The 26,417-nt window shown below is 42.5% G+C and overlaps 1 protein-coding gene across 1 annotated transcript in view; it reads left to right on the forward strand.

Annotated features, from left to right (window-relative positions):
- Positions 1 to 26,417, forward strand: part of TECPR2 (tectonin beta-propeller repeat containing 2) — a 135,489-nt gene that overhangs the window by 22,133 nt on the left and 86,939 nt on the right. Inside the window, exons 3-4 of the mRNA XM_017851491.1 lie at positions 22,863 to 22,991; positions 24,003 to 24,134. Of these exons, the coding sequence (XP_017706980.1) occupies positions 22,863 to 22,991; positions 24,003 to 24,134 (261 nt within the window). The remainder of the gene's footprint in view (positions 1 to 22,862; positions 22,992 to 24,002; positions 24,135 to 26,417) is intronic.

Consider the following 26,417-nt stretch of genomic DNA (forward strand, 5'->3'; position numbering starts at 1 on the left):
ACCTGGCTCTTTTCTTTTCTTTTTTTTTTTTTGAGACGGAGTCTTGCTCTGTCGCCCAGGCTGGAGTGCTGTGGCCGGATCTCAGCTCACTGCAAGCTCCGCCTCCCAGGTTCACGCCATTCTCCTGTCTCAGCCTCCCGGGTAGCTGGGACTACAGGCGCCGCCACATCGCCCGGCTAGTTTTTTGTAGTTTTAGTAGAGACGGGGTTTCACCGTGTTAGCCAGGATGGTCTCGATCTCCTGACCTCGTGATCCGCCCGTCTCGGCCTCCCAAAGTGCTGGGATTACAGGCTTGAGCCACCGCGCCCGGCCTCTCTTTTTCTTTTAGTATGGAGTGCTTCACAAATTTGTGTGCCATCCTTGTGCAAGGAAGCCAGACTCTTTTTAACCACCTGCTGTCTTGGAAACTAATCCAGTCCTTGGAGAGTGAGTACTCATTCACCCACGAGGAGGGCATTAATCTATTCATGAAAGACCTATCCCCATGGCCCAAACACCTTCCACTAGGCCCCACCTCCCAGCACTGCCACTTTGGGGATCCAACTTCAACATAAATTTTGGCAAGGACAAACCACATCTAAACCATAGCAGATATGGTGAGTCGCGTGAGCTCTGAAGGAATGTGATGTGGTGGAACAGCATCCACAGGCTCTACCGGAGATTGAGGGAAGCTGCTACACATGACTGGATCCAGTGACATAGAAGGGGACTCTGGGAGAATCCCGTGCAAAGATGTTAGCTAGTCCAGGCATGGTGGCTCACACCTGTAATCCCAGCACTTTGGGAGGCCGAGGCAGACAGACAGCTTGAGCTCAGGAGTTCGAGACTAGCCTTGGCAATACAGCAAGACCTCCATCTCTATGAAAGAATACAAAAATTATTCAGGTGTGATGGCGTGCGCCTGTAGTCCCAGCTACTCAGGAGACTGAGGTGGGAGGATCACTTGAGCCCAGGAGGTCGAGATCATAGTGAGCTGAGATCAAGCCACTGCACTCTAGCCTGGGCAACAATGAGGCCCTGCCTCAACGACAACAAGAAAAAATTTTAGCTGGTTATCCTTTAAATGTATTTCACCCATAGATATATATGCCTACTGTGTACCTGCAAAAACTTTTTAAATCTACGATATTAACATTTGGAAATAAATGTACTTTGCTGGGGCCAAAATCCATACTTGGTGGCCCTGAGTATCAACAGCATGTTTTGAATACCCATTGTATATTGAATATCAAACTTATAATTGTGGAGAATCACAAGGGAGGTATAAAATAAAATTTCTTGTGCAGGCATGGTGGCTCACGCCTATAATCCCAGCACTTTGGTAGTCCGAGGCAGGCTGATCATTTTGAGCTCAGGAGTTCGAGACCAGCCTGAGCAACATGGCAAAACCCATCTCTACTAAAATATAAAATTAGCAGGATGTGGTGGCACACGCCTGTAATCCCAGCTACTCAGGAGACTGAGGCTGGAGAATCGCTTGAACCCAGGAGGTGGAGGTTGCAGTGACTAGAGATTGTGCCACTGCACTCCAGCCTGGGCCACAGAGCGAGGCTCCGTCTCAAAATAAAATGAAATAAAATTTTTTTTGGCAAGAATGTAGAATTTAGAGTTAGAAGATTAGAGCTTGAAAACAAAGCTGTATACCTGTATGTAAACACATAGGAAAAGGTATGAAGGAATTTTCACAATGATTACTCAACTCTAGGTAGGGATTGAGAAAGGGATGGGCTGAGGGAGGAATAGTGAAAGGGAATTGTATATTTTAAAACTTTACTGTGGAATTACTAGAAATTTTGGTACATATTACACACATAAACACAACAACACAAAGATTTGTTTTGAGCTTTGGCTGCCAGTTATTAGTGGTTTAACCCCAGAGATGAATTAAACATTTATGATGTTGTTGTCATTTTCATCATGAGAGCTGGCTGGGTCTTAGAATCATTTGGTACAATCCCCACTTTTATAGATAAAGAAATTCTAAGATTCCGGCTTCCAGGCACATATCCCTGATTACCTAACCATTGTGCTCGCTTCCCGTGAGAGGAGGCAGGCCCTCTGTGCAGTCTGTGAATTTCAAGGATAATGGAATACAGATTCATGGTCTCTTTGGAATGTCCACGTGAAAAGATAAAGATGGATTAACTAGTTTAGGGAAAATCTAAGATTTTACGGGAAGATAAATAAAAGTTTATGCTCAATCCATGTATGGCATGATTGAAAGATTATGTTTTAAATGAAGTTATGTTTCCTAAAGAGGAAAGCAGACCTTTTCTGTGGTAAATATAGCCTTGCATGTGTTTTCAAGAATAGTGCTTTGGAAACCGTTTTTTTCTACAGAAGTTAGTGGGAGAGGGCAGATGGAAACACAGATTCTTCCTACCTAGTGCCAAAAGCACTGAGAAAATGTTGCAAGGAGCTAATAACAAGTACAAAATGTTAAAATGTGTTAAATATATGGGTCTGACATGTGTAAGCATAGACCAAAAGACTACTTGACCTGAGTTTCTAATGTTCTGTTTTGAAGTTAAACATATGATCCCTTTTCCTTAGTATTCAACAAGCTAATGAGATTTCATGGATTTGCCTTCTGAGCTGTCTTTGCGCAAACTACAGCATGATACCTGGTGGTGGAATGCTATAATAAATAGTTTGCATTTCTGCACCTCTTCCGTGAATTAATTCAACAAGTATTTACTGAGTGCTCAGTATGTGCCCATCCCAAAAGTCGTGGAGCTGCGGTAAAGAACACAATAAATCTCTGCTCTCTTGGAGCTTACAGTCTAACAGGAAGAAGCAGAAAAGTAAGAGAAGTCAGCCAGATATATAAACAAATAAATAAGATGAGGGGAAGTGCCAAGGGGAAAATAAACCAGAGAAGATGATAAGGAGTGCCAAGTAGGGTGGTTGCAGTTTTTTTGTTGTTTTGTTTTTTTTTTTAACATGGAGTCTCGCTCTGTCACCCAGGCTGGAGGGCAATGGCACATCTCGGCTCACTGCAACCCCGCCTCCGGGGTTCAAGCAGTTCTCCTGCCTAAGCCTCCCGAGTGGCTGGCATTACAGGTGCCTACCACCACACCTGGCTAATTTTAGTAGAAACGGGGTTTCTCCATGTTGGCCAAGCTGTTCTCAAACTCCTGACTTCAGGTGATCCACCTTGGTGATCACCTTCCAGGTGATCCTGCCTTGGCCTCCCAAAGTGCTAGGATTACCAGGTGTGTGAGCCACCGTGCCTGGCCAGGTTATTGCAGTTTTAAATAGAATTCCAGGGAGAAGGTGACAGTTGGAACAAAGACCTAAAGAGCATGACCAGCACGCCATGCTGACATGTCTGTATTCCAAGAAGACAGAAGGGAAAGGCCCTGAGCCTGAAACATGTCTTGGATATTTTGCATTCAGGAAAGTCATGCTTCAGAATGTTACAAATGTTTCATTGACTAATATTTTCTAGACATATTTTAAAGAGGTGCAGAAAGGAGAGTTTTGTCTCACCATAGCAGCCAAGGTGCATTTGCCCAGTGCCTCCCATTGTCTTTCCCTGTGGGAGTAACTCTTCGGTCCAGTGATGAGGAGCCTGTGATGTCTGTGTTCTGGTTTGTTGGTAACATTACCATACAGGGCTTCACTGGTGTCCTTCTTAGCATGGATTGCTTCCATTCATTGGTCGCTGGAAAATTTGCTTTCAAATGTTTTAACAGTGACTCTTAGGAAAACAATACATTTTATTAGATGTCCATTCTCCCTAAATTTACCTAAGTTCAACTTAATTCCAACAGTTTGTTTTTTTTTTTGAGACGGAGTCTCGCTCTGTCACCCAGGCTGGAGTGCAGTGGCGTGATCTCAGCTCACTGCAAGCTCTGCCTCCCGGGTTCACGCCATTCTCCTGCCTCAGCCTCCCGAGTAGCTGGGACTACAGGCGCCCGCCACCTCGCCCGGCTACTTTTTTGTATTTTTAGTAGAGACGGAGTTTCACCATGTTAGCCAGGATGGTCTCCATCTCCTGACCTCGTGATCCATCTGCCTCGGCCTCCCAAAGTGCTGGGATTACAGGGGTGAGCCACCGTGCCTGACTCCAACAGGCTTTTTTTTTTTAATGTTAATTTTAAAAAACAAGCTGGCCAGGTGTGGTGGCTCACACCTGTAATCCCAGCACTTTGGGAGGCCCAGGCGGGCGGATCACTTGGGGTCAGGAGTTTGAGACCAGCCTGGCCAGTGTGGTAAAACCCCATCTCTACTAAAAATACAAAAATTAGCTGGGCATGGTGGTGGGCGCCTATAGTCCCAGCTACTCAGGAGGTTGAGGCCAGAGAATCACTTGAACCCGGGAGGTGGAGAATCACTTGAACCCGAGATCACGCCACTACACTCCAGCCTGGGCGACAAGAGTAAAACTCCATCTCAAAAAAATAAATAAAAATTTAAAAAAAATAATAAAAATACAAAAATTAGCCGGGTGTGGTGGCACGCACCTGTCATCCCAGCTACTTAGGAGGCTGAGGCAGGGGAATAATTTGAACCTGGGAGGCAGAGGTTGCAGTGAGCTGAGATTATGGCACTGCACTCCAGCCTGGGTGACAGAGCAAGTCTCCATCTTAATAAATAAATAAATAAATAAGATAAGATAAGCTGATTTAAAAATGTATATGAAATTGTAGTGGGTGGAATAGTCATACTAGTGGAAAAGAGGAAGCAAATGGGAGAAGTTGCTATTAGGTAACAAGACTTCTAAAGCTTTAGTAATTAAGGGAGTGTGGTATTAGCACACGAAAAGATACATAGATCATTGGAACAGATTAGAGAAGTCAGAAGACCCACATGTATGGATATTTGAGTCACTGCAAAGGTGATACGATGAAGTCTTTTTCAGTAAATGGTGCGGAACAGTTGGTTATGAATGGGGAGAAAAATGAAACTGGATCCCTACCTCACTTCATATGGTTATTTTGTCTGAGCACTTTAAAGTGTTAATGCCACTGTCTCTTGACTGCTGAGTTTCTGCTGGCAGTGTAATTGTTTCCTTTACCTGGAATTTGCCTTGTCTCTTTCTCCTTCAAGTCTTCTCTAATGATAGAGTCCCCAGCTTTAGGCTTCTTCCTTCAACTCCAGTGGATATTCCCTACTTGGTTTTGTTCTACGAAGTTAAGAAAATTATTCCAGAAAAGCAGATGTCTTTGTTTAACTTCCAGATCATTAAAAAGTTGTATTAGTATTCAAACATTAAACAGTTGTTCTTTGTCAGTAAAAGGAGGAAAATAGTGAAACCATTCTTAAGAATTGAATGAATTCATATTTGGTCTTCTTAAATATTTCAAAATATTTCAGATCAATTATTTGGTATGCTAGTGGTTTCTACTGAAGGTTAAGCTTTGACCTACTAAAGGAAGCTCATAAAGAAAGCTTTGTCAGACTTCGGTTCCCATGAACCTGCTCACAAAGAACACTTTTTCCCAATGTAGTTTTGTCTTGTATATGAAAGGAAAACTGCCTGCCAAGGAGGCCAAGAAGGTTAGCTGAATACTGTTGTAATGGTGAGGTGTTTGTCCAGAAAACCATTCCTGACACCTTTCAAATCAAAACTTTTTTTTTCCTTAAGCTTTTGATTGCTGGATTTCTGTTTGAGGAATTTATGTTGCTACAATGAGGGTAGCAATAAATGCCCCCTGGGAAGTTGGAAATGAAGGAAAAGGAGAGTTAAACACAATAGATGAGATCGGAAATGGGCAAAGTTGTCTTAAAGAGATAGAATGGCTCCCTGGCTAGAATAAGACTGAATTGTTCCTAGATCAAAAAAGAAGAGAATGTATGTGGCAGAAGGAAGAAAGTGGACTCTGCACTGTGTTAGTTAGGAAAACCAGAAATTAGGCCAAATTACCTGTTTAGTGGGAGAGATAGCTTTTGAGAGCTGTGATCCTGCTGGTGTGGCTGGCTGTGGGCAGATATTTGTATCTGAAATGACTCATGCTGTGGGACCCTTCCTGAGATCTAACAGTTACAGTGATTTGATCAGAAATTACACCACGCTTGCCAAGCAACTTTTGGACTAAAAGTTGCTGCCCACGTATATCAGGGGAAGAACATACATACATATATATATAGTACCTATCTTAGCATCTAATTTGTATGACCGTTACTTCAATGTAAAATAATAAATTGGCTTTCCAGCTTAAACTTCAATTTCTTGTATATTATCTGATCATAAGACAACTTCCCTGGGCTGATTAACAGCAGGACGCTAAAAAGATTGAATATCTGGGTCAGGAAGGTAGAGGGCCAGACCCTACATGTGCTAATTCACCATTGTAAATCTGCATGTTAGGTAAAACTATGGGTTTGTGTTTTGATTTTTGAGAGAGATTCTCACCCTGTTGCCCAGGCTGGAGTGCAGTGGCATGATCTCGGCTCACTGCAACCTTTGCCTCTGGGTTCAAGAGATTCTCCTGCCTCAGCCTCCCAAATAGCTGGGATTACAGGTGTGCACCACCACGCCCGGCCAATATTTTATGTTTTTAGTAGAGACTGGAGTTTCACCATGTTGGCTAGGCTGGTCTCGTACTCCTGACCTCAAGTGATCCACCCGCCTCAGCCTCCAAAAGTGCTGGGATTACAGGCATGAGCCACTGTGCCAGGCCTAAAACTATGGTTTTTAAAGATACACGTGCATGTAGTAAAGCTATGAATCAAAGCAAGAGAATATTTCATCTCAACGTTAGGAGAGTGGTTTTGGTGGGGTGGGGTATGTAGTCAGGGAGAGGCACACAAGAACTTCAAAGGTGCTGTTAATGGTCCCTTTCCCAAGCTAGATGGGGATTTCATGGGTGCTCATTTTTTAATGGCTCTTTAAGCTGAACATGTTATATATAGTCATGGATAGATAATCATTATTTTAAAAATAAAGGCAAGGAGCATAGCATAAAATGAGTTACTTCATATTTAACCAGCTGACATCCTAAGCACCTTTCCTGCCCTCCCCTCTCTGCACCTGGCAGAGTTGATCGCATTCTCCCCATTACCCACCTGTACATGGGTGTCAATGCCAATAGTGCGTTGCTCTTGTATTGTTGACGAGTCTTGCTCCTTTTCCTAGATTCTGAGGCCTCCTGAAGGCAGCACCCTTGTCTTTTGAAAAGGTTGGGCTTCTGAGGATATGTCTTTGTTGAATTTTGGAAACCGTTTAGCCTTTATCTCTGAAGATACCACTTTCGTTATCCTCGCTTTTCATTTCCTACTGAAACCCCTTTTTTTGTTTGTCTTTTTGTTTTGTTTTTGTTTTGTTTTGTTTTGTTTTGTTTTAGACGGAGTTTCGCTCTTGTTGCCCAGGCTGGAGTGCAATGGTGTGATCTCGGCTCACTGCAACCTCTGCCTCCGGGGCTCAAGCAATTCTCCCGCCTCAGCCTCCTGAGTAGCTGGGATTACAGGCGCGCACCATCACACCCAGCTAATTTTTTTGTATTTTAGTAGAGATGGGGTTTCACTATGTTGGCCAGGCTGGTCATGAACTCCTGACCTCAGGTGAGCCACCCGCCTCAGCCTCCCACAGTGCTGGGATTACAGGCATGAGCCACCGTGCCCAGCTGAAAACCCAATTATGTGTAGCTTGGACCTTTATGTTCTCTTTTCTGTGTCTCTGAACTTCTCTTTCATATTTTTAATCTTTTCATCTCTTTGTTGCATGGTAGGTAATTTCCTCAGATCTATCATCTAGTTCAATACTTTTTTTTTCCGACTGTGACTAATTTGCTCTTCATTCCACCCAGTGACGTTTTAAATTCTCTTGGATTTTTTCATTTCTATTTCCAGTAGTAGTTGTTCTTTGCTTACGTTTCAGTTTTCCTGTTTTATTTTAAAACATTTTAATCATTTTTCTTTTATGTTTTGTGTTATTCAATCTAAATGAAATACTTGGGGTTTTTCAATGCTGTTATGGTTTGTTTTACTTGACTCACTCATAGGCCTACTTCCCCATGGTAATTTCTAATTACGAGCGATGTGGCTCATCCTAATGTATGAGAACCCTGGGGGACCTGGATCAGGACAGCTCCACAGATGGGGTTTATGTTTACGAATGCCAGGCACGTTGGAGTGCTGCCAACATAGAAGCACTTCAGATTAACCGTCTGTGTAGAACTTTGCTGGGAAAGAGAGAATAAATTCAAACTCTGATGCTGAATGGGACAGGCTTATGATGACAGATTCTTAGGAAAGACTCTTTTTTATTCATTTCAATCAATGCTTGAGATAAGACAGATTTCCTTGTCAGCTCCATTTGCCAGCAAATTGATTTTTCCCTAGCTTACTCTTTCACTTAGGATTAGGTCCTTGGGATTCTGGCTTGGCAGAGAATATCAGTTCCAGCTCCTCACCATCTACTCAGCTCTGAAAACCAAGGCTCCACGGGTGTGCCCGATAGTTACAGGTAGCCTGTAGCTTCAGGGCTGGCTTCTCTTCTAGTTGGGGAGCATTGTTTTTGGTTTTGGGTCCTGTGGATTTTCCATACTTTCTCGAAAACTCAGCTATGCATTTGAAAGGCTGTTATATATTTCACTCAGTATTGCCACGTGTTTGGAGGGGGGTGTTTTGGAATAGCTAGGCTATTGTATTGTGCAAAGTTGAAGCCTCATATTCTATTTCTATATGAACTGTAGTTAAGTGTTGATAATCTGATGTCTGGGATGTTTTGGTTCTTACATCAGCAACCATGACATTTATTAATAATCATATTAAATAACATTAACTCAAGCTCATTGGTTACATTACAAAGGATATTGATACATTACAAAGCACACGTACAAGCACTGCACACCAGTATTGAGGCTTGCAGCCCCCTCTACATGATCATTTATTTATTTATTTATTTATTTTTGAGACAGAGTCTCACTCTGTTGCCCAGACTGGAGTGCAATGGCATGATCTCGGCTCACTGCAACCTCCGCCTCCCAGGCTCAAGCGATTCTCCTGCCTCAGCCTCCCAAGTAGCTGAGATTACAGGGGTGCACCACTACCACCTGGCTAATTTTTGTATTTTTAGTAGAGATGGGGTTTCACCATGTAGGCCAGTCTGGTCTCGAACTCCTGACTTCACATGATCCACTCGCCTCGGCCTCCCAAAGTGCTGGGATTATAGGTGTGAACCACCGCGCCTGGCCATGATCATTTTTGTTTTGGAACCATTCATTCAGAAAAATTTCACAGCCATTTTAACTTGTGCTATGACATGGCAAAATCTCTAGTAAATCATTTTAATTCCTGATGCGTTCATTTTTATAATGATAAATTTCTAAGGAAAATATTTTGTTTTCAACTTCTTGCCACCATGTCAAGACTCTGCATTTTAAAACATATTACATCACCTTTTCCCTTCAAAGCAATGCCAGTGAATTCCGTTAATGGTATCATCCATCTCATGTTATCCAACTCCAGATCATAAAGGTTCCCTCATTCTCCTTCCTTTCCACAAATCTACCAAATCCTCTATCACCAAGTCCTTTGGATTCATTCACACAGAAAGTATTGAGCACAGAGGCAGAGCAGGGCCTCTGGAGCGTGCCACATTTGTGTGTGAATCCTGACTCTTGATTTTCACTAGCTTTGTAACCTTAGACAAATTACTGCCAGGCACGGTGGCTCACACGTATAATCCCAGCACTTTGGGACCGGAGGGACTTTGAGACCAGCCTGGGCAACATAGCAAGACCCTGTCTCTACAACAAATAAAAAAATTAGCTGGGTGTAGTGGCACACACTTGTATTCCCAGCTACTTGTGGGGGCTGAGGTGGGAGGATCCCTTGAGCCTGAGAGGTCAAGGCTGCAGTGAGTCATGATCAGGCCACTGCACTCAGCCTGGGTGACACAGCGAGACCCTGTCTCAAAACAAACAAACAAAAAAACAAATAACTTATCTGGAGCTCAGTCCTATATTTGTAAAATGTAAATAACTACAGCACCTTCCCTTATAGAAAGTTGTTTGAGGATCCAGTTATACATTTAAAGTGCTTAACACATTACCTGGCACAGAAAAACAAAGACAAGCTGCTGTCCTGTTTTCTTTGTTGCTGTCATCCTTCTCAAAGTCTCGATGGAGTCTCTCTTCATCAAGGTTTCACTGCCCTCATGCCTGTTCTGTTTACCACTTTTCTAGACTGGGCCCTTATTTACCTCAGCCTGCGCTATTGGGAAACACTCCCAGCAACTTCCTGACTTGCCCCACTCCCTCCTTCCTCCGTCTTGCTCCTAATCGTGTTTGTCAGAAATGCCTCTGACTGATACACTGGCAAAATCAGAAATCTTCAAGAGATCTCCCTTTTTCTTACTGTAGCTTAAGATCCAAATCTCTTAACCTAGATCACGATCTGACACTAGATGTATTTATAGTCCATGAAAATACCCTGAAAGCTTTAAAGTACCAGATGAAAGTGAGCTCCTTCATTACCACCTCCACTCACTGTAGGCGGCTTTTCATGTGCCTGTCTCGGTGCAACAGCTAAGCTTTAAGAGGCCTGGGACTGTGACCTACTTTATTTTGTATTTCTATAGCAGCTCACTTGGTACCCAGAGCAAGGAGGTATATTTGTTTCTTACATATATGGCAGATTGATTACTATATAAATTACTATGTTGAAGATTAAAATGGTTTACTGAAGATACCGCCATATAGCTTAGCAAGGTCAAAACAGTTGTATGATTTTTCTGAATGAATACTTTCAAAATAAAAAAGATCACTCAGACTAGAAGCCCGAACATCTGTGAGCAATGCTTATACATGTGCTTTTTAATAAACCAACATATTGGGCCAGGAACGGTGTCTCACGCCTGTAGTCCCAGCACTTTGGTAGACTGAGGCAGGAGGACCACAAAGTCAGGAGTTTGAGACCAGCCTGACCAACATGGTGAAACCCCGTCTCTGCTAAAAATACAAAAATTAGCCTGGCGTGGTGGCATCTGCCTGTAATCCCAGCTACTTGGGAGGCTGAGGCAGGAGAATTGCTTGAACCCAGGAGGCGGAAGTTGCAGTGAGCCAAGATCACGCCATTGCACTCCAGCCCGGGCGACAGAGCAAGACTGTCTCAAAAAAAATAAAATAAAATAAACCAACATATTAAGCTTTAATAGGATTATTGATCTGAAAATCAAAACATGGTAGGAATTAGTTTATAAGTCATATTTAGATGTATCGTCTTATAATCCTCTCAGCAAACCTGTGGGGCAGGTAGATTATGGATAACAAGTGTTCACTTCATGAATTATCCCTGTTGATCAGGTAGAATAAAGTAGAACTTGGATCTGGGACAGTTCTTGTGACTGTAGATTCCTAGGTTTTGTTTTGTTTTGTTTTGTTTTGTTTTGAGCAGGGGCTGGGGAAAATACCTCTCTTGTTGAAGTTCTTTAGTACTCTTTTTTTTTTTTTTTTTTTTTTTTTTTTTTTTTTTTTTTTTTTTTTTTGAGATAGAGTCTTGCTCTGTTGCTCAGGCTGGAGTGCAGTGGCGCAATCTCCGCTCATTGCAACCTCTGCCTCCTGGGTTCAAGCAACTCTCCTGCCTCAGCCTCCTGAATAGCTGGGATTACAGGCACATGCCACCACGCCAGGCTCATTTTTGTATTTTTAGTAGAGATGGAGTTTTGCCATGTTGGCCAGGTTGACTTGAACTCCTGACCTCAGGTGATCTGCCCACCTTGGCCTCCCAAAATGCTGGGATTACAGGCATGAGCCACTGCATCTGTCCCATCTTTTAATAAGAGCTCAGTATATTCATACTTGATTGATCAGCATTTTCTTCATTAGAAATGAGGTGGGGTTGGCCGGGCGCGGTGGCTTACGCCTGTAATCCCAGCACTTTGGGAGGCTGAGGTGGGTGGATCACGAGGTCAGGAGATTGAGACCATCCTGGCTAACACGGTGAAACCCCGTCTCTACTAAAAATACAAAAAAAATTAGCCAGGTGTGGTGGCAGGTGCCTGTCGTCCCACTACTCGGGAGGCTGAGGCAGGAGAATGGCGTGAACCCGGAAGGTGGAGCTGGCAGTGAGCCAATATTGTGCCACTGCACTCCAGCCTGGGCGACAGAGCGAGACTCCGCCTCAAAAAAAAAAAAAAAAAAAAAAAAGGAAATGATGTGGGTTGCTTTTGTTTTGGTTTTGGTTTTGGTTTTGGTTTTTGTGTTTTCATTTCAAAGGTTAAAAACCTAGAAAGGAAGGAGAGTATTTGGGGAAAATGGTGGAAGAGGAAGTACCAGTAATTTGTCTCCGCACCTAGACATCAGTTGTACTGACAGGATCTGTCTGATGTAACTATTCTGGAACTCCGAAGTCTATTGAGGCTTACAGCTTCTTGCCTGGATGGCAAATTGTGGTTAATTTTGGTCAGTTTCAACTCTTAGCACAGTAGCAGCTATGCACTTCCCAACCCCAGTTCCGTGGAAGGCAGCTCTGCGGATGTTCCTAGAGCTTGCACATAGCTTGTGGGAGCCAGAATAGGCAAAAAGCATCCTGTCCTCTAAATGTTTGGGGTCTGTGCTCTGACTGCTGATTGCTACTTCTAATCATAGAGGTACAGACAAAGAGATGGGTGGCCGCTGTCGTTACACCTCCCTCATTATTGCAAGTTCTTCCCCCTCCAATTAACAAGACTTCCAGGGGGTTTAAAGAGCTAATGGTCCTGCTCCCCTGCTTCACTTTTATTTTTTCCCATTTGGGAGCTAGATATTAGAGAATATGACGTTGAAAAGCAACTGCATGTAAGGGGGAGAATTAAGCAGTGACTGTGCATGCCTAGGAAAATGTATAGGCATAGAAAAGACCTGAGAAAAGACCTAAGTTTATACCTGAGACTGATCTTTGGCACAGACGGCCTACGGTAATCAGAAAGAATCACACACGCACACGCACACACAGAATAACAAAACCCAGTAAACTTGGAAAGGAGAGGATCTGATTTTCTGAATTACCACATTATTAGATTCTAATGTTCAGTTTTCAACAAAAGAAATCACGAGGCACACAAAGAAACAGGAGAGTATGCTCTTCCAAGGAAAAAAATAAACCAACTGAAACTGTTCCTGAGACCACATAGTAGACCTACTAGAAAAAGATTTTAAAACAACTGTCTTAAAGGTAAACAACTAAAGAAGATGTAGAGCTGGGCATGGTGGCTCATGCCTGTAAACCCAGCACTTTGGGAGGCCGAGGCAGGTGGATCACTTGAGGTCAGGAGTTTGAGACCGGTCTTGCCAAGATGAGACCAACCTGGCCAAGATGGTGAAACCCTGTCTCTACTAAAAATCAAAAACTAGCCAGGTGTGGTGGTGCTCACTGGTAATCTCAGCTACTTGGGAGGCTGAGGCAGGAGAATCTCTTGAACCTGGGAGGTGGAGGTTGCAGTGAGCCAAGATTGTGCCATTGCACTCTAGCCTGGGCAACAGAGTGAGACTCCTTCTCTAAATAAATAAATAAATAAATAAATAAATAAATAAATAAATAAGATGTGGAGAAAGGTAAAACAGTGTATGAAGGCTGGATGTGGTGGCTTACGCCTGTAATCACAGGATTTTGGGAGGCTGAGGCAGGCAGATCACTTGAGGCCAGGAATTCAAGACCAGCCTGGCCAACATGTTGAAACCTGGGTCATCTCTAGTAAAAAAGACAAAAATTAGCTGGGCATGGTGGCACAAGCCTGTAGTCCCAGCTACTTGGGAGGCTGAGGCAGGAGAATCACTTGTACCCGGGAGATGGAGGTTGCAGTGAGCCAAGATCATGCCACTGCACTCCAGCCTGGGCAACAGAGAGAAATTCTGTCTCAAAAAAAAGAAAAAAAGAAAAGAAAAGGAAAAGGAAAACAGCGTATGAATAAAATGTAAATATAAAAGATAGAAACCCTAAAAAGAAACTGAAAATAATTCTGGAACTGAAAAATACAATAACTGGAATGAGAAATTCACTGGAGGGATTCAAAGGCAGATTTGAGCAAGCAGAAGAAAGAATCAGTGAATTTGAAGATAAGATATTAAAATTATCAAGTCTGAGAAACAGAAAAATGTTTGAAGAAACATAAACAGAGCCTAAGGGACCTGTGGGGCATCATCAAACAGACTAACATGTTTTCTGGGAGTTATAGAAAGAAATGAAAGTATCTGGAAGCTTCCCCGATTTGACAAGAGACATGGATATAAACATCCAGGAAGTTAAATGAACTCCAAGTAAGATGAATTCAAGGACACCCACACCAAGATACATTACAGTCAAACTCCCAAAAGCGAAAATCAAAGAACCTTTGGGCTGGGTTCAGTGGCTCACACCTGGAATCCCAGCACTTTGGGAGGACAAGGCAGGAGGATCACTTGAGTTCGAGCTCAGCCTGGGCAATATAGTAAGACCTCATCTCTACTAAAAATCAAAAAAATTAGTCAGGCGAGGTGGCATTTGCCTGTAGTCTCAGGTCCTCGGGAGGCTAAGGTGGGAAAATTGCTTGAGCCTGGAAGGTTGAGGCTGCAGTGAGATACGATTGAGGCACTGTACTCCAGCCTGGCCGACAGCATGAGACCCTGTCTCAAAAAAGGATTCAACCTGAGGAAGCTGACTAGAAAAACTTCAGAGAAGAGAGAAATGCCTCATCATATACAGGGGACACCCAATAAGATTATAAGCAGATTTCTCATCAAAAACTTTGGAGGGGCCAGGTCCAGTGGCTCACATCCATAATCCCAGCACTTTGGGAGGCCGAGGCAGGTGGATCTTTTGAGGCCAGGAGTTTGAGACCAGCCTGGCCAACATGGCGAAATTCTGTCTCTAAAAATACAAAAATTGGCCAGGCATGGTGGTGCACGTGCCTGTAATCCTAGCCATCTGGGTGCCTGAGGCACAAGAATCGTGTGAACCTGGGAGGCAGAGGTTGCAGTGAGCTGAAATCAGGCCACTGCACTCCAGCCTGGATGACAGAGCGAAAATCTGTCTCAAAAAACAAACAAATAAAAAAAGTTTTGAGGTCAGAATACAGTGGGCTGATATATTCAGAGTGTTAAAAAAAAAAAAAAACAAAAAAAACCAAAACCTGTCAACTAAGCATCTAATATCCAGCAAAACTGTCCTTCAGAAGTGAGAAAGAAATTAAGATACTACCAGGTGAACAAAAATGGAGGGAGTTCATTAGCCACAAGACCTGCCCTGCAAGAAGTACTCAAGTGAGCCCTGCAGAGGGAAATTAAAGGATATTAAACAGTTACTCGAAGTCATATAAAGAAATGAAGATCTCGGCCGGGTGCGGTGGCTTACGCCTGTAATCCCATTACTTTGGGAGGCTGAGGCGGGTGGATCATGAAGTCAAGAGATTGAGACCATCTTGGCCAACATCTCTACTAAAAATACAAAATTACCTAAGTGTGGTGGCTTGTGCCTGTAGTCCCAGCTACTCAGGAGGCTGAGGCAGGAGAATCGCTTGAACCCGGGAGGTAGAGGTTGCAGTGAACTGAGAGATCCGGCCATTGCGCATTGTGCTCCAGCCAGTCTGGCAACAGAGCAAGATGCTGTCTCAAAAAAAAAAAAAAAAAAAAAACGAAAAGAAAAAGAAATGAAGATCTCAAAAGTGAAGGATATGTGCAATTATAAAAGCTAATATTACTGTGACAGTGGTTTATAATTGCATTTTTGTTTTCTACATGATTTAAGAGACTAAAATTTTTTAAGCATTAGTCTAAAAGCTAGTGTTATTGTAATGTTGGTTTGTAAATCTACATTTTCTTTTCTTTTCTTTTTTTTTTTTTTTTTTGAGATGGAGTCTCGCTCCGTCACCCAGGCTGAGTACAGTGGTGCGATATTGTCTCACTGCCACCTCCACCTCCCAGGTTCAAGTGATTCTTGTGCCTCAGCCTCCCAGGTAGCTGGGATTACAGGTGTGTGCCACCACTCCCAGCTAATTTTTGTATTTTTAGTAGAGATGGGGTTTCTCCGTTTTGGCTGGGCTGGTGTCAAACTCCCGACCTCAGTTGATCCACCCGCCTTGGCCTGCCAAAGTGCTGGGATTATAGGCGTGTGCCACTGTGCCCAGCCCACATTTCGTTTTCTACATAATTTAAAATAATTTTTTTGGTAAAAGAATTTCTAAATCATTTAAAATAATTATTAACTTTATGGTTTGGGGCACACAATTTGTAAAGGTATAATTTTGTGGTATCAGTAAGCAAAAAGGTTGAGGACCAAGCTGTAACGGAGTGGAGTTTTTCTGTGTTACTGAAATTAAGCTGATAGAAATTTAAATTAGTGTTATAACTTTAGGATGTTAAATGTAATCCCTATGGTAATGACAGAAAATCACTGTAGAATATACACAAAAGGACATGAGAAAGGAATTTAAATATTTTAATGTTCCCCAAAAAATCAACTAAACATGAGAGTAGACACTAATGCAGGAAACTAGGGACAAAAACCTTAAGGCATATACAAAGCAACAAAATGACAGGCCAGGCACAGTGACTCATGCCTGTAACCCCAGCACTTTGGGAGGCTGAAGCGGGTGGATCACGAGGTCGGGAGTTCAAGACCAGCCTGGCCAAGATGGTGAAACCCCATCTCTATTAAAAAAAAACAGAAAAATTAGCTAGGTGTAGTGGCAGCGCCTGTAATCCCAGCCACCTGGGAGGCTGAAGCAGAGAATTGCTTGAACCCGGGAGACAGAGGTTGCAGTGAGCCAAGGTCATGCTGCTGTACTCCAGCCTGGGCGACAGAGTGATACTCGTCTCAAATAAATAAAAGGAACAAAATGATAGAAATAAGTCCCTCTTTATCGGTTAATTACCTTAAATGTAAATGGATTAAACTCTCCAATCAAAAGACAAAGATTGTCAAAATGGATTTTAAAACCAATCCAGACTGGACACGGTGGCTCACACCTGTAATCCCAGCACTTTGGGAGGCCAAGGCAGGTGGATCACCTGAGGTGAGGAGTTTGAGACCAGCCTGGGTAACATGGTGAAACCCCTTCTCTACTAAAAATACAAAAATTAGCTGGGTGTGGTGGTGCATGCCTGTAATCCCAGCTACCCAGGAGGCTGAGGCAGGAGAATCGCTTGAACCTGGGAGATGGAGGTTGTAGTGAGCTGAGATAGAACCATTGCACTCCAGCCTGGGCAACAAGAGCAAAACTCCATCTGAAAAAAAACAAAACGGAAAACAATCCTACTATATGCTACATATAAGAGACTCACAGCCAGGCGCGGTGGCTCACGCCTGTAATCCCAGCACTTTGGGAGGCTGAGACCAGCGGATCACAAGGTCAGGATATCGAGACCATCCTGGTTAACACGGTGGAACCTCGTCTCTACTAAAAAATACAAAAAATGTTAACCACGCTTGGTAGCAGGTGCCTGTAGTCAGTCCCAGCTACTCAGGAGGTTGAGGCAGGAGAATGGCATGAACCCGGGAGGCGGAGCTTGCAGTGAGCCGAGATCGTGCCTATGCACTCCAGCCCAGGCGACAGAGCGAGACTCCATCTCAAAAAAAAAAAAAAAGAAAGAAAGACTCACTTTAGATCCAAATGTTGCTGGTGAAAGAATAGAAAAAGATATTCCATGCAAATAGTAATGAAAAGAGATCGAGGTGGCTATTCTACTGTCAGACAAAAAGAGTTACAGAATTGCGGGAAGAAATAGTTCTACAATAATATCCCACTATCCATAATGGATAAAAAAATAAAGAAACTATACATGATAAATCAACTAGATATAACAGACATTTATAGATCACTCTACCCAATGACAATAGCATACATTGTCTCAAATGTACATGGGATGTTTTCCAGAATAGACCATATGTTAAGCCACAGATTAAGTGTCAGTAGATTTTAAAAGAAATACAAAGTATCTTCTTATTGCGACCACAACAGGATAAAGTTAGAAATCGGTAGCAAAAAGGAAAATTGGAGAATCCACAAATTTGTGCAAATTAACCATATACTCTTAGTCAACCAATGGGTAAATAAAGAAATTACAAGGGAAATTTAAAAGTACTTAAAGACGAATTACAACAAAAACACGTGTACCAAAATTTATGGGACAGTGAAAACAATGCTGAGGGGGAAATTTATAGCTTTAAATACATACATAAAAAATAAGAAAAATCTCAAATCAACAACCTCAACTTTACAATTTAAGGAACTAGAAAGGAAGAAAAACTAAACTCAAAACTAGCAGAAGGAAGGAAATAATAAGCTTAGAACAGACGTAAAGGAAATAGAGACTAGAAAACCATAGAGAAAATCAGTGAAACCAAAAGTTGAATTTTTGTAAAGTTCAACAAAATTGACAAACCTTTAGTCAGATTGATCAAGAAGAAATGAGAGAAGACACAAATGATGAAAACCAGAAACAAAGTAGACCCTTACTATTGATTCAGCAAACAAAAAGGATTATGACAGGATGGTGGATCTGTTGAATACCAACAAATTGGATAACCTAGATGAAATGGACAAACCCCTAGAAACACAAAACCTACTGAGACTAAACCATGAAAAAATAGAAAACCGGAGTAGATCTGTAACTAGTTAGAGAATAGAATCAAAATCAATTATCTCCTTGGAAAGAAAAGCCTTAGACACGATGGCTTCACCAGGGAATTTAACCAAGCATTTAAGGAACTAACACTATTTCTTCTCAAATTTTTCCAAACAATTGAAGAGGAGGGAGTACTTCTAAATTCACTCTATGAGGCTAGAGTTAAGCTGATACCAAAACTAGAAAAGATACCACAAGAAAAGTACACATCAGTATCCCTCATGAACACTGATGCAAAAATCTTCAAGAAAATGCTAGCAAATCAAATTCAGTAGCATATTAAAAGGATTATACACCATGACCAAAGTGGGATATATTCCTGGAATGCAAAGACGGTTCAACATATGAAAGTCAGTTACCTAATACACTGTTTTAACAAAATGAGGGACAAAACCACATGATCAACTCCACTGGTGCATAAAAAGCATTTGACAAAATTCAACACCCTTTTATGGTAAAAACACTCAACAAACTGGGATAGAAACTACCCCAACATAATAAAAGCTGTATATGAAAAACAGTGAACAATTATACTTAATGGTAAAAAGCGGAAAGCTTTTCCTCTATCAGAAACAAGGCAAAACGCATGCTTTTGTCACTTCAATTCAACACAGTGCTGGAAATTTTAGCCAGAGTCATTAGCCAAGAAAAAGAAATTAAGAGGCATCAAAATCAGGAAGGAAGAAGTAAAAGTATCCCTGTTTGCAGATGACATGATCTTGTATGTAGAAACCCTAAAGATTCCACAATCTTTGTATGCGGCTACTATGCCAGTTTCATGTATTAGTTCAAACAATTTTTTTTTGATACATGAAACTGGCATAGTAGCAGCATACAAAGTCAATGCACAAAAATCGGTTGCATTTCTAAACAACAATGAATAATATGAAAAGAAATTAAGAGGAAAATTCCACTTAAAATGGCATTAAAAAGAATAAGGAGGTGAAAGACTCGTACAATGAAACATGAAACATTGCTGAAAGAAATTAAAGACATAAATAAATAGAAACATATGTTGAGAGATTGGAAGACTTAACATTACGTGTTTGTTTTTTGGAGACAGGGTCTTGCTCTGTCACCTAGGCTGGAGTGCAGTGGCACAATCACGGCTCACTGCAGCCTCAGTCTCCTAGGCTCAAGTGATCCTCCCATCTCAAACTCCCAGGTACCTAGGACTACAGGCATGCACCACTATGCCTGGCTTTTTAAAAATTTTTTGTAGAGATGGGGTCTCACTATGTTGCTCAGGCTGGTCTTGAATGCCTGGGCTCAAGTGATCCTCCTGCCTTGGCCTCCCAAAATTGTGGGATTACAGGCATGAGCCACCCCGCCTATCCTGACTTAATATTGTTAAGCTGTCCATACCACCCAAAGTGATTTATAAGTTAATTCAATACAATTTCTATAAAACTCCCAAGGACATTTTTTGACTTGGGAGTTTTAGAATACAAAAATTTATTCTAAAATTCATATGGGATCTCAGGAGACCCTGAAAAGCCCCAACAAAGCTGAAAAAGAACAAAGCTGGAGATCTCATACTTCCTGAACTTAAAACTTACTACAAAAATGCAGTCATTAAAACAGTATATTGGACTTGGCTGTGGTATGAAGAAATAAGAAGAAGAAAATAAAGAAGAAAACAGCGTGATACATAAAAATAGACATAGAGACCAATGAAATCAATAGCCCAGAAATAAATCCTCTTATATAGTCAAGTGAATTTTTTTTTTTTTTTTTGAGACGGACTCTTACTCTGTTGCCCAGACTACAGTGCAGTGGCATGATCTCCGCTCACTGCAACCTCCACCTCCTGGGTTCAAATGATTCTCCTGCCTCAGCCTCCCGAGTAGCTGGGACTACAGGCATGTGCCACCACACCTGGCTAATTTGTATATTTTTAGTAGAGACAGGATTTCCTGTTAGCCAGGCTGGTCTTGAACTCCTGACCTCAAGTGATTGGCCTGCCTCAGCCTCCCAAAGTGCTAGGATTACAGGTGTGAGCCACCGTACCTGGCCCAGTCAAGTGATTTTTAATAAGGACATGAAGATCGTTCCACAGGGAAAGGATAGTCTTTTCAACAAATGGTATGGGGAAACTGGATATTAACATGCAAAAGAATGAAGCTGGACCCTTATCTAATACCACATTCAAAAATTAACTCAAAATGGCCGGGCCTGGTGGCTCACACCTGTAATCCCAGCTACTTGGGAGGCTGAGGCACGAGAATCGCTTGAACCTGGGAGGTGGAGGTTGCAGTGAGCCAAGATTGCGCCATTGCACTCCAGCCTGGGCTACAGAGTGAGGCTCCATCTCAAAAACATACAAACAAAAAATTCAACAATGAAAAAACCCAATTCAAAAATGGGCAAAGGACTTGAATAGATGTTTCCACAGAGAAGGTAAACAAATGGCCAATAAGCACATGAAAAATGAACATCACTAATTATCAGGGCAATGCATGTCAAAACTATACCCCACACCCATTAGGATGGCTACTGTCAAAAAAAAAATGGAAATAACAAGGGTTGGTAAGGATGGGAGAAATCAGAACCCTGGTGCATTGTTCGTAGGAATAGGAGATGATGCAGCCACTACTAGAAAACAGTATGGTGGTTGCTCAAAAAACTAAAAATAGGATTACCATATGATACCAAAATTCAGTCCTGGGTAGGGTGTGTACCCAAGATAATTGAAAGCAGTATCTCAAAGAGATGTTTGTACGCTCATATTCATAGAAGCCTTATTCACAGTTAAAATGGGGGAGCAACCCTTGTATGTCCATCAGCAGATGAATGGAGAAACAAAATGTAGTATGTACATGCAAGAGAATATGACTAAGTCTTAAAAAGGAAGGAGTTTTGATATGTGCTATAACACGGATGAACCTTGAAGATACTGTATGAAGGAGATAAGCCAGTCAGAGTAAAGACAAATACTGTATGGTTCCATTTATATGAGGTATTTAGAGTAGTCAAAATCACGGTAAAAGGAATTTGAGGAGATTAAAAAAAAAGGGGGGGGGTAGTAAAAATCATAAAGACAGAAAGTAGAATGGTAGTTGCCAGGGGCTGGGGAGAGGGATGAATGGGGAATTATTGTTTAATAGGGTCGGTTTCAGTTTTACAAGATTCAATAGTTCTGGAGATGGATGATGGTGATGATTGCAGAGCATTATGAATGTATTGAATACCACTGAAATGTATACTTTAAAAAGGGATCCTGGTAATTTTATGTTAGGTATTTTAACATTAAAAAATTGGGGGATGAGGGCTGGGTACGGTGGCCCACGCCTGTAGTCCCAGCACTTTGGGAGGCTGAGGTGGGCAGATCACGAGGTCAGGAGATCGAGACCATCCTGGCTAACAAGGTGAAACCCCATCTCTACTAAAAATACGAAAAAAAAAAAAAATTAGCAGGATGTGGTGGTGGGCGCCTGTGGTCTCAGCTACTCGGGAGGCTGAGGCAGGAGAATCGCTTGAACCCAGGAGGTGGAGGTTGCAGTGAGCCAAGATCGTGCCACTGTACTCCAGCCTGGCAACAGAGTGAGATTCCATCTCAAAATAAAATAAAATTGGGGTGAGGGCAAGGTGCAGTGGCTCACATCTGTAATCCCAGCACTTTGGGAGGCCAAGGCAGGAGGATTCCTTGTGCCCAGGAGATCGAGACCAGCCTGGGCAATATAGTGAGACTTTGTCTCTACAAAAAAAATTTAAAAATTAGCTGGGTGTGGGGCACATGTCTGTAGTCCCAGCTACTTGGGAGGCTGAGGCGGGAGGATCGCTTGAGCCTGGGAGGTCGAGGCTGCAGTGAACTGTGATTGCACCACTGCCGTCCTACCTAGGTATATTTGTTTTCTGGTTTTTTGTTGTTGTTGTTGTTTTGAGACAGAGTCTTGCTCTGTCGCCCAGGCTGGATGCAATGGCATGATCTCGGCTCACTGCAACCTTCGCCTCCTGGGTTCCAGTGATTCTCCCTGCCTCAGCCTCCTGAATAGCTGGGATTACAGGCATCTGCCACCACGCCCAGCTAATTTTTGTGTTTTTTGTAGAGACAGGGTTTCACCATGTTGGCCAGACGTCTCGAACTCCTGACCGCAGGTGATCTGCTTGCCTTGGTCTCCAAAGTGCTGGGATTACAGGCGTGATCCACCGTGCCCAGCCCTGTTTGTGTTTTTTTTTCAACAGATGTGATTTCTGACTTGCATATGTAATCAAGAATATGTATGGACTGTAGCCTGATGAAGTTTTTCACTCCGTTGGTAATGTCCTCCTTGTTTTACATTTTCAAAGCCTGTGTACTTACAGATTCATTTGTTTTCAATGTTTCTCCAGGGGAAGACGGAATCTATCACTGTGGTGAAGCTGCTGAGTTGCTTTGATGACCTGGTGGCAGCAGGCACAGCCTCTGGCAGGGTTGCAGTTTTTCAACTTGTGTCTTCATTGCCAGGAAGAAATAAACAGGTGAGTACTCATGATCTGAACACGTATTAACTTCTTGGTAAATTCCTCTGGATTTTTAAAATGAGAAATCCTCATCTGCTTAGAAAGTTTATGCTCAGAGAAAGCCGGGCACAGTGGCTCACATCTGTAATCCCGGTAATTTGGAAGGCCAAAGCGGGCTGATCATGAGGTCAAGAGATCAAGACCATCCTGGCTAACATGGTGAAACCCCATCTCTACTAAAAATACAAAACTTGGCCAGGCGCAGTGGTTCACGCCTGTAATCCCAGCACTTTGGGAGGCCGAGGCGGGCGGATCACAAGGTCAGGAGATTGAGACCATCCTGGCTAACACGGTGAAACCCCATCTCTACTAAAAAATACAAAAAATTAGCCAGGTGTGGTGGCGGGAGCCTGTAGTTCCAGCTACTCAGGAGGCTAAGGCAGGAGAATGGCGTGAACCTAGGAGACGGAGCTTGCAGTGAACTGAGATCGCGCCACTGCACTCTAGCCTGGGCAACAGAACAAAACTCCGTCTCAAAAAAGAAAAAAAAATACAAAAATTAACTTGGCGTGGTGGTGTGTGCCTGCAGTCCCAGCTACTCGGGAGGCTGAGGCAGGAGAATTACTTGAACCCGGGAGGCAGAGGTCGCAGTGAGCCCAGATTGCAACACACTACTGCACTCCACCCTGATGGAGTGAGACTCCGTCTCAAAAAAAAAAAAAAAAAAAAAAATTATGCTCAGAGAAGCTTAACACTGTGCTGTTTATAATTGGAGAACATTTCTGTGCCGAGTTGAACACTTGGCATAAAGTACAGGTGGGTCATTTCATTTTTGCTTAATATCCTCAAGGTGTGCTCTCTGTGGGTTTTGAAGGTGACTAGAGGGATGGAGCCTTGTGCAGGGTTCTGCTTGGAAAAGGAGATTGGGAAAACCAGCTCTTCCGTAACTAGGAGCGATTGTATACCTTTTCCATGTAGCCCCAGCTCACAGCATTTATCCTTTTCTTTTTTGTGTGTATATTTTTATAGCTTCGGAGATTTGATGTCACTGGTATTCACAAAAACAGCATTACAGCTCTGGCTTGGAGCCCCAATGGAATGAAACTGTTCTCTGGAGATGACAAAGGCAAAATTGTTTATTCCTCTCTGGATCTAGACCAGGTAAAATTATTTTCAGAAATACTGTTGGCTCTTGCCTTCTTACATTTGGAAAAACTATATTTATAATTGTATTTTTATTCAGTTTGTATTCTTGATCATTGTCCCTTTATAATCTCAATTGTTATTTGTAACATTTACTTTTATAGACTTATGTTTTATAAGCTTCCACTTCTAAGACTAAGGAGTTGGCCTACTGGAACATTCACTTTTTTCATTCCACTGTTGTGTATTACTTCTACTTGGAAAAGAAGCTATTATCATTTCTACTTCCTGAAAGGTTAGTAGGAGTGATGCCAAGCACTTCTGAATCCTAACTGTGGACAAGTCGGTGATTTCAATGGATGGAGGACTCTCTGCCAGCCGCCTGGCCTTGTGAGATGACCTCATGTGACAGGAAGTGGCAGAGGAGAAGATTAGGTGGCAGTATGGTGAAGATGAAGAAGCTGGAGCTCCAAGAGATCCAGGAACTAGCCCAGGATTGCAGGCTTGCACCTCACAGGGCTTGCTTTCAAACTGAGGTTCTGCTTCGATGCCCGTGCCTTTTCCACTGCACGTGTGGCTTTATGATCTGCTGGGTTTTATTTGTTTTGTCATGTGTCTGCAACCAAACGGAACTCCTTGGAGGCACAGTCCTTTCGTTTTCTTATTTGTAACCTTCATTCCTAGAGCACTGTCAGAATTCAGCAATTTTTTTTTTTTTCTTGAGACGGAGTCTCGCTCTTGTCACCCAGGCTGGAGTGCAGTGGCGCGATCTCGGCTCGTTACAACCTCTGCCTCCCGGGTTCAAGCAATTCTCCTGCCTCAGCCTCCTGAGTAGCTGGGATTACAGGGACCTGCCATCATGCCTGACTAATTTTTCTATTTATGTAGAGATGGGGTTTCACTATGTTGGTCAGGCTGGTCTTTAACTCCTGACCTCAGGTGATCTGCCCACCTTGGCCTCCCAAAGTGCTGAGATTACAGCCGTGAGCCACCGTGCCCGGCCAAGAATTCAGCAATTATTAGCTGCATGACTTTCAGTCCCTCTGATCCAAGACTGACCTATTACAAATATTCTCTAGTAGTAGTTTTCAAGCTTTGTAGTCATAGGATCCCTTTACACTCTTAGAAAGAGGACCCCAAAGCATTTTTGTTTATATAGGTTATCTCTACCGAGTACACTGTGTTAGAAGTTAAAACTGATAAATTTTAAAATGTATATTTTTTTTGAGATGGAGTCTCGCTCTGTTGCCCAGGCTGGAGTGCAGTGGCACAATCTCAGCTCACTGCAACCTCTGCCTCCCGGGTTCAAGCGATTCTCATGCCTCAGCCTCCTGAGTAGCTGGGACTACAGGCAACTGCCACCTTGCCCATCTAATTTTTTGTATATTTTGTAGAGACGGTGCTTCACCGGATGGTCTCGATCTCCTGACCTTGTGATCCTCCCACCTCAGCCTCCAAAGTGCTGGGATTACAGGCGTGAGCCACTGCACCTGGCTGACATTTAAAATATTTTACTTTGAAATAATAAATCCATAATATCTGAACATAAGTGACATATTTTGTGAAAATATCTCTATATCTCTGTTTTCAAAAACAGGTGACAAGAGTGAGTGGCATTGAGTTATATTTTTACAAATCTTTATTATCTGGCTTAATAGAAGATGACTGGATTCTGCATTCAATCTGTTGCCATACATTGTTTTGATTGAAGTATATAAAGAAAAACTGGCCTTACACAGACATGTAGTTGGAAATGGGAGGAGTATTTTGATAGCCTTTTCAGATAATTGTGGATATTCTTTAATAATATCCTCATATTGACAAATGGCAGTTGCTTTAAAGGTTACAGTGACAAATGACAAATGGTAGTTTCTTTAAAGGTTAGTAAAAATGTGGAATCTGAAACCATGTGGATGAATGTTTCCTACTCTGTTACATTAAAATCTACTTTACTAACTTTTACACTTTCTGCGGCTACCCTACAAAGGGGTCGCATACGGCGTTGTTTCTGGATTCCCGTTCGTAAACTTTAAAGGGAAACTTTTTCACATGTTCCGGAGCCTTTGATGTTCCTGCAAATGAAGGAGGAAATGTCCTTAAGTTCGCGCTTGCAGGGGCAGGAACCCATTAGGTTTTGGCACCAATCTTGGGACTTGCGCAGATGGACAGTACATGCTAGAAAAGGAAAAGTGACGGCATCTACATCCCTAAATCTTTTGGAAGAGGACCTGGGAGAAGGCTTTCTGCTGGCGGCAAGTTGCCATTTGTTTTTTGGCCATTTGAAAACCCTGCCCTTGATGG

The sequence above is a fragment of the Rhinopithecus bieti genome, unplaced genomic scaffold (genome assembly GCF_001698545.2).
Source record: "Rhinopithecus bieti isolate Rb0 unplaced genomic scaffold, ASM169854v2 scaffold_34310, whole genome shotgun sequence".
NCBI classification, from domain to species: domain Eukaryota; kingdom Metazoa; phylum Chordata; class Mammalia; order Primates; family Cercopithecidae; genus Rhinopithecus; species Rhinopithecus bieti.